Here is a 13,836-nt window from a genome sequence, read left to right as displayed (position 1 = left end):
CTGTGAGCAGTATGGGATGAAGATAAATGGCAACAAGACGAAGACAATGGTCATAGAAAGAAAAATAAAGAAGGTAAATTTACGAATTCTAAATGAGGGAGTAGAGCAAGTGAACAGCTTCAAATACTTGGGGTGCACTATAAGCAGTAACATGAATTGCTACCAGGAAGTCAAAAGGAGAATAGCAATAGCCAAGGAACCTTTTAATACCCTAGAAGAAGGACATATTCTGCGGACTTCTGGAAAAAGAATGAAAAAGAGACTAGTGAAGTGCTTTGTGTGGAGTGTGGCATTGTATGGGGCAAAAACGTGAACATTACGACGAAATGAAGAGAAGCGAATAGAGGCATTTGAAATATGGATATGGAGAAGAATGGAGCGTGTGGAGTGGGTAGACAGTATATGAAATGGAGCTGTATTGGAAAGAGTGGGTGAAGAAAGAATGGTGCTGAAACTGATCAGGAAGAGGGAAAGAAATTGGTTAGATCACTGGCTGAGAAGAAACTGCCTACTGAAGGATGCATTGATAGAAATTGTGAACGGGAGAAGCGTTCGGGGCAGAAGGAGATATCAGACAATAGATGACATTAAGATAATTATATGGATCATATGAGGAGAAAAAGAGGAAGGCAAGAAATAGGAAGGATTGGAGAATGCTAGGTTTTCAGTGAAAGACCTGCCCTTGGGTTGAACACTGAATTAATGAGTGAATCTTATACATATACAGCATTGTACATGGTGACTCAAAAGAACGGGAAATTTTAGAATCGAAATGTTTTGAAAAGAATAAATACTTTAAATATATTTATTCATGTCTATTAATAGTAAGGAGTATGCCATTGGTGAATATCATACTATATTTATGTCTTGAAGGTGACATCCTGCAGGTGACTACCATTTCTGCGTAGAAAATCCTGCAGTCTTTTAGGGACACTGCATGACTCGACGTAATATTTCAATAGGATTGTTGGCGATATGCTTTCGGATCCAAGCTTTCATTTCTCCACTAGAAATATCTCACTACAGGTATGGTCTTCAGGTTTCATTCAATGTGAAGCGATAGTTTTGGGTTTTTGCATTGTATCATACATAATGATGTCCTTGTTTTCCTTGATGATGAAACTGATGCGAGCTCCGAAACATTGGATGTTTCTAGGCCTATCTATGTTTCGATGCCTAACGCCAGAATGTCTTTGTGTTTGATTAAACAAGACAAAGACATAAAGGAACATAGATAAATTTCTAATTTCCCTGCCGTTTGCAATGGAGTTACAGAGTAATTAAACGCGCAATGAAATAATTCTTATGTTATACTTATGACTTAAATTACACTACAAGTTTTGGGTTCGATTCCCAGTATAGAGTAATCTCGCATGGATCAGTTACGTTAGTCTATGTCACTAGTAAGCAGGAATAGATCTATGTTATGTAGTTATATTCATTAAGATAGTTTCTTTAAACTCGACTCTGCGAATGTGTTGTATGAGTTTACTGCTAGTACCGTGATTCAGTTACCCGTGAGTTCTGAGATAGGCCTACCTACGAATTTAGTCTATTGCTTTGTAAGCTACAGTCCCGTGAACAAATTATGTAACTTATTAATCGTGTGAAATTTACTCATTAGGTCTGCCGTTTCACGAGGTATAATAGAATTAAATATGTCTTGGAAATAATTGCATAGAGCCTATCTGTTTTCCCATGAATTGGTTTTACATTATATCTAGTATCTTGTGGGATAATCAAACATTGTATTATCTGCTAAGATAATTAGATATAAGTTGTGTTACCTTGTGAATTTGTAACTTAAGTTTGGGTCTGTTATTTTGTAAGCGAGTTATATCTGAGTCAGCTACATTTGTACCTCTTATCTTGTGAGATATTTACATACTGTATGTGTCATCTCATGAGTTACACCTCCGGAGCTCCGGTCCGTTATCTTGTGAGCTAATTAAATATTGCAGGTCATATGAGTTAGTTACACATTATATCTACTATCTTATGATATATTTATATCCCAGGTACTGTATGTCTTATCTCGTGACTAATTATACGTTCAGTTTGTTACCCTGTGAGCTAGTTATACTTAAAAATGTTTACTTTGTTTTATTAGTGTGTCTGATATTTCATGGTACATTTGTGTAATGATCTGTTATCCTCGAGCTAGATATAAATAAGATTATATGTTAGTGGCGAAGCTCTTACGAGGCTTTTGAGGGTTAGCCTACCCAAACAATTTGAGTTGTTATACCTAGCAACAATAATCCTATAAGTTCGTAAAAACGATATATCGTAACACTTGGTTGCACTCGTATCCTTCCACATATTAACTTAACTGTTGGCAGTCATTCCAGTATGTCGAGTTGAATGCGAGGTTTATGACAAAAGCCCCTAAAAAGGCATGGCTACGACCTTGACTTCCCAAGCCTGAAGGGGACCGGGGAGGGAGTATCGATTCGCCACATCTCCGTACGAAACGAGGCTAGCCTTACGTGACAATAATATGTCCTGCTATATTGGTGTTCTGCGTTGTTGAATGTTAGTTTAATCAAATTGCATGCTTTTGTGTGTGTGTTACATATTAATTTTGTGCAAAATGGCTCATACTGAGAGAACATTGAAGTCATTATTTGTAGAATTAAAAGAGGAACCGTTACCAAGTTGGGCGTATGAAACAAAATGTGCTTGCAAAGATAGGAGATCAACACCACATTTAAATATTGAAATAGCGGATGGAGGAAGACAAAATATAAATATTCAATTTTCATAGTATAAGAAATATCTTGGCTAACAGGGTGTTCTGAGAAAAATATGTAAGTATATAAATTATATTATTATCTATATTCTGTTTGGGGTTGAAAATGAATGGTCATCATCTTCTTGTGGGATCTGTGTCACAAAAAATGCTGATAGAAAAGCCGATAATCATCTGCTGTTTAAAAATATAATAAGGTAAGCAGATTTTTTCAGCCCTACACCTTAGCTTCGCCACTGTGACTTATATTGTGAGTCATACGTTGAGTTTGTTATATCTTAAGTCGTACATTGAGTTTGTCTTTTATCAAGCTAGTTACTAGTATACATTACATTTCTTATATCAGGAGTCAATTACTCGTATACATTGTATGTGTGTCTCGTGGGATATTTATATACTTATTTTTACACATACATCTTGATTACACAACTTTTAACACTGTATCACTTCGGAATTTGTATGATAATAACTTTCTTGTGTTAAATAATATTAGAACAATACGAAATATACAGACACACGAAAACACAACCCAACGATATACTCAACACACAACTCACTTTCAAAACACATACACTCTTTGACTCTACACTACAAAACGCACCCACACAGGAAACAAGAGGCGCCAAGACCAACAACGACCAGCTCCGAAGATGACCGAAAAATAGGTCGAAACATGTTAACAAGGAACGCTAATATTATTTAACACAAGAAAGTTATTATCATACAAATTCCGAAGTATTTATTTTTATTTCGTGAGACAGTTGTACATTGTACGTGTGTCTCGTGTGATATTTATACACTTAATTTTATTTCATGAGTCAGTTATACATTGTATGTGTGTCTCGTGGGATATTTATATACTTATTTTATCTCGTGAGCCAGTTATACATTGTATGTGTGTCTCGTGGGATATTTATATACTTATTTTTTATCTCGTGAGCCAGTTATACATTGCATGTGTGTCTCGTGGGATATTTATATACTTATTTTTATCTCGTGAGCCAGTTATACATTGTATGTGTATCTCGTGGGATATTTACATACTTAATTTTATTTCACGAGACAGTTATACATTGTATGTGTGTCTCGTGTGATATTTATACACTTAATTTTATTTCATGAGTCAGTTATACATTGTGTGAATCGTGGGATATTTATATATTTATTTTTATTTCACGAGACAGTTTACATTGTATGTGGGTCTCGTGTGATATTTATACACTTATTTTTATTTCGTAAGCCAGTTATACACTTTATGTGTGTCTCGTGGGATATTTATATACTTATTTTTATCTCGTGAGCCAATTATACATTGCATGTGTGTCTCGTGGGATATTATATACTTATTTTTATCTAGTGAGCCTGTTATACATCGAATCTTTTGTCTCACAAGTTGCGACTCTTATTTGATGAGTCAGTTAAAAATATGTTTTTCTCTTTTAGTTATTTAACGATTTGTACCAGCTACTAAGTTATTTGACGTAGATGGAATTGGTAAGAGCAAGGTGATATTTGCTGAAATAAGGCCGAGGATTCGCCATGCAATTATCTGACATTAATATCATAGTTGGGGGAAAATCATGGGAAATATGTAAATATCCAACCAGTTAATCAGTCCAAGCGGGAATCGAACTCATGCCCGAGCACAGCTCCGGATCAGTAGGCTCGTATGTGTTATCTCGTGAGATATTTGTATAAGTTGTGTTTGTTATATCGTGAGTTTCATTTTGGAATTATTATATTGTGAGATAGTTATACATTTTAGCTTCTTATGAGTCATATACTGTCTCTTTTATTTGATAATACATTTATATTCTGAATCTATTATCTCTCGAGTCAGTTACATATAGAGTCTGTTATCTTGCGAGTTCGTCATAATGTATTGCGTTTTATTATTTCGCAGAGATATACAGAGTGATTCACGAGGTTTTACCGTCACTTATGGAGTTTATTTCCGAAGACATTCTGAGCAAAAAATGTCATATTAACATTTGTCCTAATCTCAATATTTTCAAACTTACACTAATTTGAAATTGTTTGTAAAATACCTGTTTTCTTTAGTTTTAAGGGTAAAAGGATATTACAAATAGAGAGTGAACTATTCAGAAGTATAATTTCTTTAATTGGGTAGTATTCTGAAGCTAAAATTGTGTTGTCAGTTGCTTTGTACAGATTTGTTTTTCAATTTTTAACTAAAATTACATCATTCTTACACACTTATCACAAAAATTGATACAAATCATATGACTTTAGGAATTAGATTCTGTACAGTTTAATTATGCTTCCTAATGTACAGTCTTGAATAATTTACAAGAGTGGCATGGTTTGTAACAATTGTTTAATAAATGGATAAGAAAATGTAATTTTGTAGCTAAAAGTCGAAAAAAAAATCTGTACGAAGCAACTGTGGAATTCACAAGACATTTTTAGTTTCAGAATATTAGCTAATTAAAGAAATGATACTCCTGAATAGTTCATTCTTTATCTGTAATATTCTTTTACCCTTAAAACTCAAGAATAATGATATTTTACAAACATTTTTAAGTTAGGCCTAGTGTAATTCTGAAAATATTGAGATCAGAACAAATGTTTATATGACATTTTTTGCTTCGGAAATAAGCTCCGTAAGGGACGGTACATCCTCGTGAATCACTCTTTTTGTTCAATTCATCTGCTGTCTTGCGAGGCAGTTATACGTTGGCGCTGATGTCTTGTGAAGTAGTTGTACACTGAGTTTGTTATCTCATGAATTAGACAATAGGTTTGTTTTCTCGGGAGCTAGCTACTCACTGAGATTATCTCTGAGCTAGTTACACACTGAGTCTGTGAACTAGTTATACACTGGGTCTGTGCTGTCATGTTACATGTTGATCCGTGTGGGCCGCTGAGGTCGTAACGGTGCCTTGCGCGGCCCACATTCCTACCTGAGTGAGTGGCCAACATGGCGACGATGCAGATCACGAGGCCCGGCCTCATCGCTCCACCCAGCGTGTCCTCCCTGCAACACACGAAACAATCTGCATTGTCGTTGCTCATCCACCAAAATTGTCTGTTGTTTACAAGAGCTGGAGCTCCAGTTCCTCATACTAGAAACTCGGGTTCAAGCCTAAGGGTGTCCAAGGGTGTAAGGCAAAGCATCCCGAGAGTGGTTGAACACTTTAGATGATGAGAATCCTATTTTATGCTATTGATCAGACTATTATATCTGCAGTGCTTGGGAAAAATGGCATAAGTCAGTTTCCACAAACCTTTTTTGATAATTTATTGACAACTTACACTGGTTATGTCGATCTGATTTTTTCTGTTTCAATTATTGTATTGGGAGAAATACTTATGTATTTTTATGCTCGACCATGCCGAAATGTAGTAATTATATACCTGGTAGCAGACCTTTAAAATGCATGTCATTAAAGTACACCTACTCATTAAAGGTCAGGTCTTTCAGCCAATGACGACTCAGGTTACAACTGTTCAGCCAATGACAGGTCAGCTTTTTACCGTTATAAAACCGCAAGTATCGATTATTCTCGGATATGCAATCGAAAGAGAATTAGCGAAAAGTCACGGAGGCTGGAAATCCAATACTGTCGCAGAAGGTTATGTTCTGTTACTATAATAATTAGCGTTAATTGTAAATAATAATATTCAAATAAATTCAATTTGTCATCTCGTTTTTCAATGTTTAATTTAATTTCAATGTTATCTCTGTAGGTTCTTATGGCCTAGCAAGGTCAATGTGAACATCTGTTCCTCGGAAAAAATCAATACTTTCGCGTCTGCCAACATCTCACAACATACGGGATATTGGTCAAGGTCAGATACAAAGAAAATTAATAATATCAAGTTAGAAATATGGTCGAGCATAAAAAGTCGTATGAAACCCGCCTATAATGGTAATTAAGAAGCTCGTATCAAAATTATGAAACTCGCTTGCGCTCGTTTAATAAATATCCATACTCGCTTCTTAATTACCTTCATTATAGGCTCGTTGCATAATGTACTATTTTCCAAGCGAGCAGATGTTCCGTAAGTTTTCAATAAATTATCAAAAAAGGTTTGTGGAAACTGACTTGTGTCACTTTTCCCGAGCACTGCAGATATGATCCACTGAAGATTTTGTTCCAATTATACAGCACATATAATAGGCCCTCTGTCTTCTACCTTGGCGACCTAGAATCGATCCCCGTCTGGACCATGAATGAATTTATGGTGTACAAAGCGGACGCGAGGGAATTTTTCTCGGGGTTCTCCCGTTTTCCCACGTCATCGTCATCGTCATCGTCATCGTCATCGTCATCGTCATCGTCATCGTCATCGTCGTCATCATCATCATCATCATCATCATCATCATCATCATCATTTTCATTTTCCCACCAAAAGGCATACTCCATAATCAACTTCACTCTGTGAGGTCCCGAGCCAGGCCTACAGAAGATATATATTTATTTATTTTATTGCTACTAAGTTTGAAATGAATACAAGCTAATACAATGTAAGATAAACTACCCCAGTCCTGAATGAGTAAGACTCGTGCTCAGGAGGGGATTGCAATGCAGACAAAAATAAAATTAAAATTGAGAGTGAATACAGATTAAAAAGTATTTACTGTAATATGTTTAAACCCAAACTATAAATCCAATACAATTTTTTTAATTTTTTTTATTAATTTGGAAAGGATTCATGATTAAAATAATATTAGAATAAAATTTGTTTAATAATCTAGGACCTTGACTCATGCTATGATAAAAAGCTGCATTGGTTTTACATTTAGGTTCAGACAAACGCAGATAATCCATATTTTTAGTTCTATATTTATGTATATACTTTTCAAAGTTATTAAAATTTCTGTGAAAATATTTTAATAAAATAAAATAATGCATTTGTTTAATGTTGAAAACTTTGAAATGTTTAAACAATAATTCAGTTCAGTAATCTTTCTACTTTTTTAAACAAATTTTTAATACTTTTTTTCTGTAGTAAAATTAACGGATATAGGTTGGATTTATAAGTTCCACCCCAACCTATAATACCATAGGAGAGAGTCGGGTAGTATCGGACATCGGGTAATATCGGACAGTGAGTTTCTTTCATCTACCACACGATGATAGTACCTGATTGACTTGGTTACGTTTCTGTGATGTCGCATAGAGAAACGTAACCATGTCATTCAGGTACTACCATATGGTGGTAGATGAAAGAAACGCACTGTCCGATACTACCCGATGTCCGATACTACCCGACTCTCCCCTACATAAATATAGATTGAAACAATGCTAAATAAATTATACGTAAACAATTATTTGACAAAATATTTCTTAGAACAACAAAGTAATGTAATGTTTTATGTAATTTATTACAAATATAATGAATATGATTATTCCATTTTAAATGATTATAAATAATTATACCTAAGTATTTAACCTCCTTAACTTCATTAATAACTGAACAATTGCAATTTATATGGGAACAATCAAATAATAATAATGGCTGAAAGTTGTACACATTGTTTAATAAAGACCATTTATATAAAATGTTAAAGTTTAGTATTTGGAGACGTGGTATTGTTAATCAAAACAAGAGAAAAATTCTAATAAACATAGGTCCCAAAATTAACACCTTCCGAAATATGAGCATTTGTTCATTCACATCATAGAAGATGCTCAATGTGATTTCAATTAAAGATAGGAATTCAATATTCTGCGTCATAAAAAAGTCTAATAAACATGAGTTCTAAAATTAATATTTTCCTAGATGTGAGTAGGTCTGCTTGTTTATCAGTATCATAAGAGATGCTCAATATGATTTCCATTGAAAGAAACAAACATTAAATATTCTGAGAAGTGGTAGTAGTAGGGAAACTGTATATATAATTTTTTGTACGAAGGAGGGACCCGAAGGCCTATACTGCAGCCTGAGGCTTATTGTGTTTTTCACTCCTGTTCTGTGAATGATACTTGTAGCCGAACGGATGTATCGTGAACTTCCCGGGGTATGATATGATGATGATGACGATGTTATGTGAATTAATGATGGCGAAAAGAGTCCGAGATCCAACGCCGAAAGTTACCCAGCAATCTTGCTGCAATTGGTTGAGGGGAAACCCCGGAAAAACACCAACTAAGTAACTTGTTCCAGCAAGGATTTGAACCCGGGCCCGCTCGTTTCACGATCAGACATGCTAACCGTTACTTCACAGCGGTGGACTATTAGGTACTAATATCATATCATATCATATCATATCATATCATATCATATCATATATCATATCATATCATATCATATATCATATCATATCATATCATATCATATCATATCATATCATATCATATCATATCATATCATATCATATCATATCATATATCATAACATATCATACCGTATCATATCATATCATATCATATCATATCATATCATATCATATCATATCATATCATATCATATCATATCATACCATATCATATATCATATCATATCATATCATATCATATCATATCATATCATATCATATCATATCATATATCATATCATATCATATCATATCATATCATATCATATCATATCATATCATATCATATCATATCATATCATATCATATCATATCATACCATACCATATCATATATCATATCATATCATATCATATCATATCATATCATATCATATCATATCATATCATATCATATCATCATATCATATCATATCATATATCGTATCATATATTACCGTATTCGTATGGTATTATATATCATATCGGAAATGCAGTAAGTAAAACTGTAACAAAGTATGATTCTCTAACACGTATGGCAGAAGAATGCGTTACAATGAATGAAAATCACATTGAGCATCTCCTGTGATATTGATGAAAAAGTTAGTAACTCGTATCTGGAAGATATTAATTTTAAGAACAATTTTTATTAGACTTTTTCAATTGTTTTGATAAATGCTACCACCTCTCAGAATATTGATTTTTTTTTTAACTTTTTGTATAAACATTTTTTTTCTACGATAGTGCGTAAAGTTGCATTTTACTCACTGTTATCAGTGTGTAAAGTGAGCCTTTAAAACACTAGTGCGTAAAAATGTAAGCAATCACTTTAGGCACTGCTATTCATTTTACGCACTGCCAAAGAAAATGTAATATTCAATGTACAAACTTCATTCAGCAAGAAATTAATACACTACCTCGATATTTCATTACATGTAGTACTCATTGTAACAAGATCCAGCATTCGACTGTCTCTAACCGCTTTGTTGATTATATGGGTGGTTTAGAAGGCCATGAAATCGTTCAAATGAATACAACAAGCTGCTATTTTATGGATATTTATTTCTTAATGGTTCTGAGTTTAGGCGGCTATGACATTGTAATCTCCCCCCCCCCCCGCTGTTATTTATACTCGCTTTAACATCTTTGGTAATATCGCGAGTTAATCTTTTGGGTGAAATCCGAAGGTCTGAGCACTATTGTTGAGTACTGGCTCTATTGTTGTGAACTAGATGGCGACTGTATATGTATTACTGATTTGTTATGAATATGATTTCGATGATGAATGAGGCCGGTGATATTTAGGGATGTTGTAGCCCGAATTTCCTGGCATTTTCCTTACGGTTGAGAGAAAACCCTGAAAAATCTCAACCAGGAAATTCAACCGAACCGGGAATCGAACCCGGGCCCTCTGCGTAGGAGACCAGCATGCTGACCCCTACGCCACAGAGGTGGCCATTGTGGTCTTGTAACCTCTCCAACTTGAAATATTTATTTAATGTAAATATGTGCTATAGTAGAAAATGCATTGTACGATACATATTCGTAAAGTTATCTCGTGTGTTTGTGAAACTCGGCTTCGCCTAGTTTTGCAAACTTTACACTCGTGCCAAAAAATGAAGCTTTACAAACTTGTCTCATAAATAACTACTACTAAAGTAGGCTATATTTAATTTGAACACATGACAAATAAACAAATATTTCGACGTTTAATAACAAATACCATATCAGAGCAAAATGAATTATTAACAACCAACCTATTTTTTAAAGTACTGTACATATACTGTACATGTTTATTGTATTCAGGACCCTTGTGGTCATTCAAATTCTTTGAGCTGATGTCTATAATTTAGAATTTATATATATACATAATATATATATATATATATATATATATTGATTATCGTATTTATTGCTGTACAGACCACTTCTAAACTGGATACAAATACAATGCGTGACAATGAATTGGGGGCAGCCTAGATTGGGCTCCTCAGTGAAAAAAAAAAAAAAAAATGTTAATCAGTGATATATAAAGGTTGGCGTGATGGTAAATTTTGATTATAATGTTATGTTCATTGGAAGTCAGCTCTTGATTGTGGTAGGAAATGTGAACTTTCTTCCAAGAGAGTAGTGGACGGCGCCTGGAATATTTTCTAGGTTGTTATAGAACTTCTTAGCTTGTGAATGAATAAACTGATTGTGTCAATACCAGTTTATTTATGTAGTTGGCTGTTACTGGCAAACCAAGGAGAAATGAGTGAGACTCGTAGGGCTTCATTTTGAAACGACTGGATGCATTTGAGTTCACGTATTGCAGCTTCGTCCCAGACAGGACAGACGTAAAGCAGTAGAGGTCGTAATAGAGATGTGTAAAGTAGCATGCAATTTTGTAGCTTTAGAGATGATTTCTTGTTGAGAAGCGGATATAATTTAGTGAGTCTTAAGTAGGTCAGTTTAATTTTGTTGTTGATATGATGTTTCCATGGCAGACGGCGATCTACGTGCACTCCAAGGTATTTAACAGAACAACCATCATATGAAGTAAATATTACGCTCAGTATATAGACTTTGAAATTGGGCTTCAATATACAAAATGTTGAGGAATACATTAACAAATATAAGATAATTAGACACGTGCTGCTGTACGCAGCTTGTTCTAATAAGACATTTGTTATTTAATTTTTAAAGTTCAATACAATTTCTACACTTCAAAAAAATCCACTGAAATGAGGAAAAATGCAGAAAACATTTTGCAGGTTACAGTTAGGGTACAAATGTAGGTAGATTATACTACATTTCGGGTCTCTGCACATACATCTTATGCCATAACCATGTAAGAAGTATAGTATAGTATACTATACTCTCAGGACTCAGGAGGACAGGGAAACGGTATTAAAATTCTTTAAGTTAATTACAGTTCCAACGTTACTCTATGGGGTAGAATTGACAAAAATATGTGTTTTTGAACGGTAAAGATAAGATTTTTTCAAAATGTAGACGGAGAGTGTTAAGAAACAATGACGTAGCTCAAGAGAAATTTACGTTATAAACAAACATTTTTCGTCATTTCCAAATGAAAAGGAAAATCTGGAAATGTTGAACATTGCGCCTAATTACGGGGAAGATTCATAATTTGGAAATATTTAACAAACTTCATAATACAGATACGAGAGATTATCTTTCACATAATATAATAATTTACATAGGTTTCAAATGGAAATGCGTGTTATTATTCGGTTGAGAAGCTTTTGTCATCTTGTCTGCTGTCAAAAAATCTGAAAGTTAGAATTTACAAAACAGTTATATTACCGGCTGTTCTGTGTGGTTGTGAAACTTGGATTCTCACTTTGAGAGAGGAACAGAGATTATGGATGTTTGAGAATAAGGCTCTTAGGAAAATATTTGGGGCTGAAAGGGATGAAGTTACAGGAGAATGGAGAAAATTACACAACGCAGAACTGCATGCATTGTATTCTTCACCTCACATAATTAGGAACATTAAATCCAGACGTTTGAGATGGGCAGGGCATGTAGCACGTATGGGCGAATCCAGAAATGCATATAGAGTATTAGTTGGGAGACCGGAGGGAAATAAACCTTTAGGGAGGCCGAGACGTAGATGGGAGGATAATATTAAAATGGATTTGAGGGAGGTGAGATGTGATGATGGAGATTGGATTGGTCTTGCACACGATAGGGACCGATGGCGGGCTTATGTAAGGGCGGCAATGAATCTCTGGGTTCCTTAAAAACCATTTGTAAGTAAGGTTTCAAATAGTCAACTTCCAAAAGTGGATAGCTCTACTTTTCAGGGCACAGGTGCTTCATTGACGGCCAGGCCTTAGTTTACTTCTTTATATGATTAATTGATTATCTAAGCCAGGCTTGCAGAAGTGGGCGCCAATTGTGGCGTACACCATAAGACGGAATACGTCACTCATACCATCCTTCCACCCCCGCGTCATTGATTTGGTAGGGAAGGGGATTTGTATTCAGTGTCTGTGTAATGTGATTGCGTACGGGCCACAGATACAGTAAGTCATTCAACGCCGGTGGACTGTGGACGAGGAACCAATGTTTTCCCCATACTTCCACTCCTCTCTCGCCAGTTCTGCATCCCTGATCTAAGCGCTAATCCTAAGGGAACAAAACTGGTACGTGCATTAAATATCTGTATACCATATATCCCAATAAAATAATAAATGACTCTGAAATAATAAATCTAAATTTTTAAGAAGTACGAGTAACTTTAATTCGGTATCTAACCCATCAGTCACTATAACAGATTTATCAATTCGAATAATAAATCTGTGGCTCAAAGCTAGCTCGCCAACCTTCCACCTACATAAGCGGCCAAGGTTTGATTCCTGGCCTGGTCGTGATGGAATTTGTGGTGGAGAAAGCAAACGTTACAGAGGATTGTCTGTAATAATTGCATGAGTGCTGTTTCATCTTATTGATAATATTGAAATTATGCTAATAAGATGAAACCACGAGTGCAATTAGGTACTGCTTACAGCAGTAAAAATTTTAGAAATATTCAAAATTTTTTCCTCCATTACTGTATCTTGTACAATAATGGAAATTGGTATGTGTAAAACACTGTTTTTCTGCTATATGAAAAAAAATATTTTTACGATCTAAAAAAAAATATATATTTGCATTTTCAGTAACTGTAACTTGAAGTAACAAATAAATGTCTGTAAAAATCTTTCGTGTTTTTATTCTGTTGATTTAACATTTCAGCTTATTTTAACTTTCAGGTTAAGTAAGCCTATTGTTTTGTTTTGTTTTTTTTTTTATTTTTTTTATTTCCGCCG

The 13,836-nt window shown here is 34.6% G+C and overlaps 1 protein-coding gene across 1 annotated transcript in view; it reads right to left on the bottom strand.

Moving 5' to 3' along the window:
• The window catches only part of LOC138715717 (serine protease 33), a 60,549-nt gene that overhangs the window by 16,718 nt on the left and 29,995 nt on the right, over positions 1 to 13,836 (bottom strand). The window contains exon 3 of the mRNA XM_069848773.1: positions 5,677 to 5,750. Within this exon, the coding sequence (XP_069704874.1) occupies positions 5,677 to 5,750 (74 nt within the window). The remainder of the gene's footprint in view (positions 1 to 5,676; positions 5,751 to 13,836) is intronic.

Source organism: Periplaneta americana, chromosome 15 (genome assembly GCF_040183065.1).
Source record: "Periplaneta americana isolate PAMFEO1 chromosome 15, P.americana_PAMFEO1_priV1, whole genome shotgun sequence".
NCBI lineage: Eukaryota > Metazoa > Arthropoda > Insecta > Blattodea > Blattidae > Periplaneta > Periplaneta americana.
Note: the sequence above shows the minus strand (reverse complement) of the source record. Positions and strands in the feature narration are given on the sequence as shown.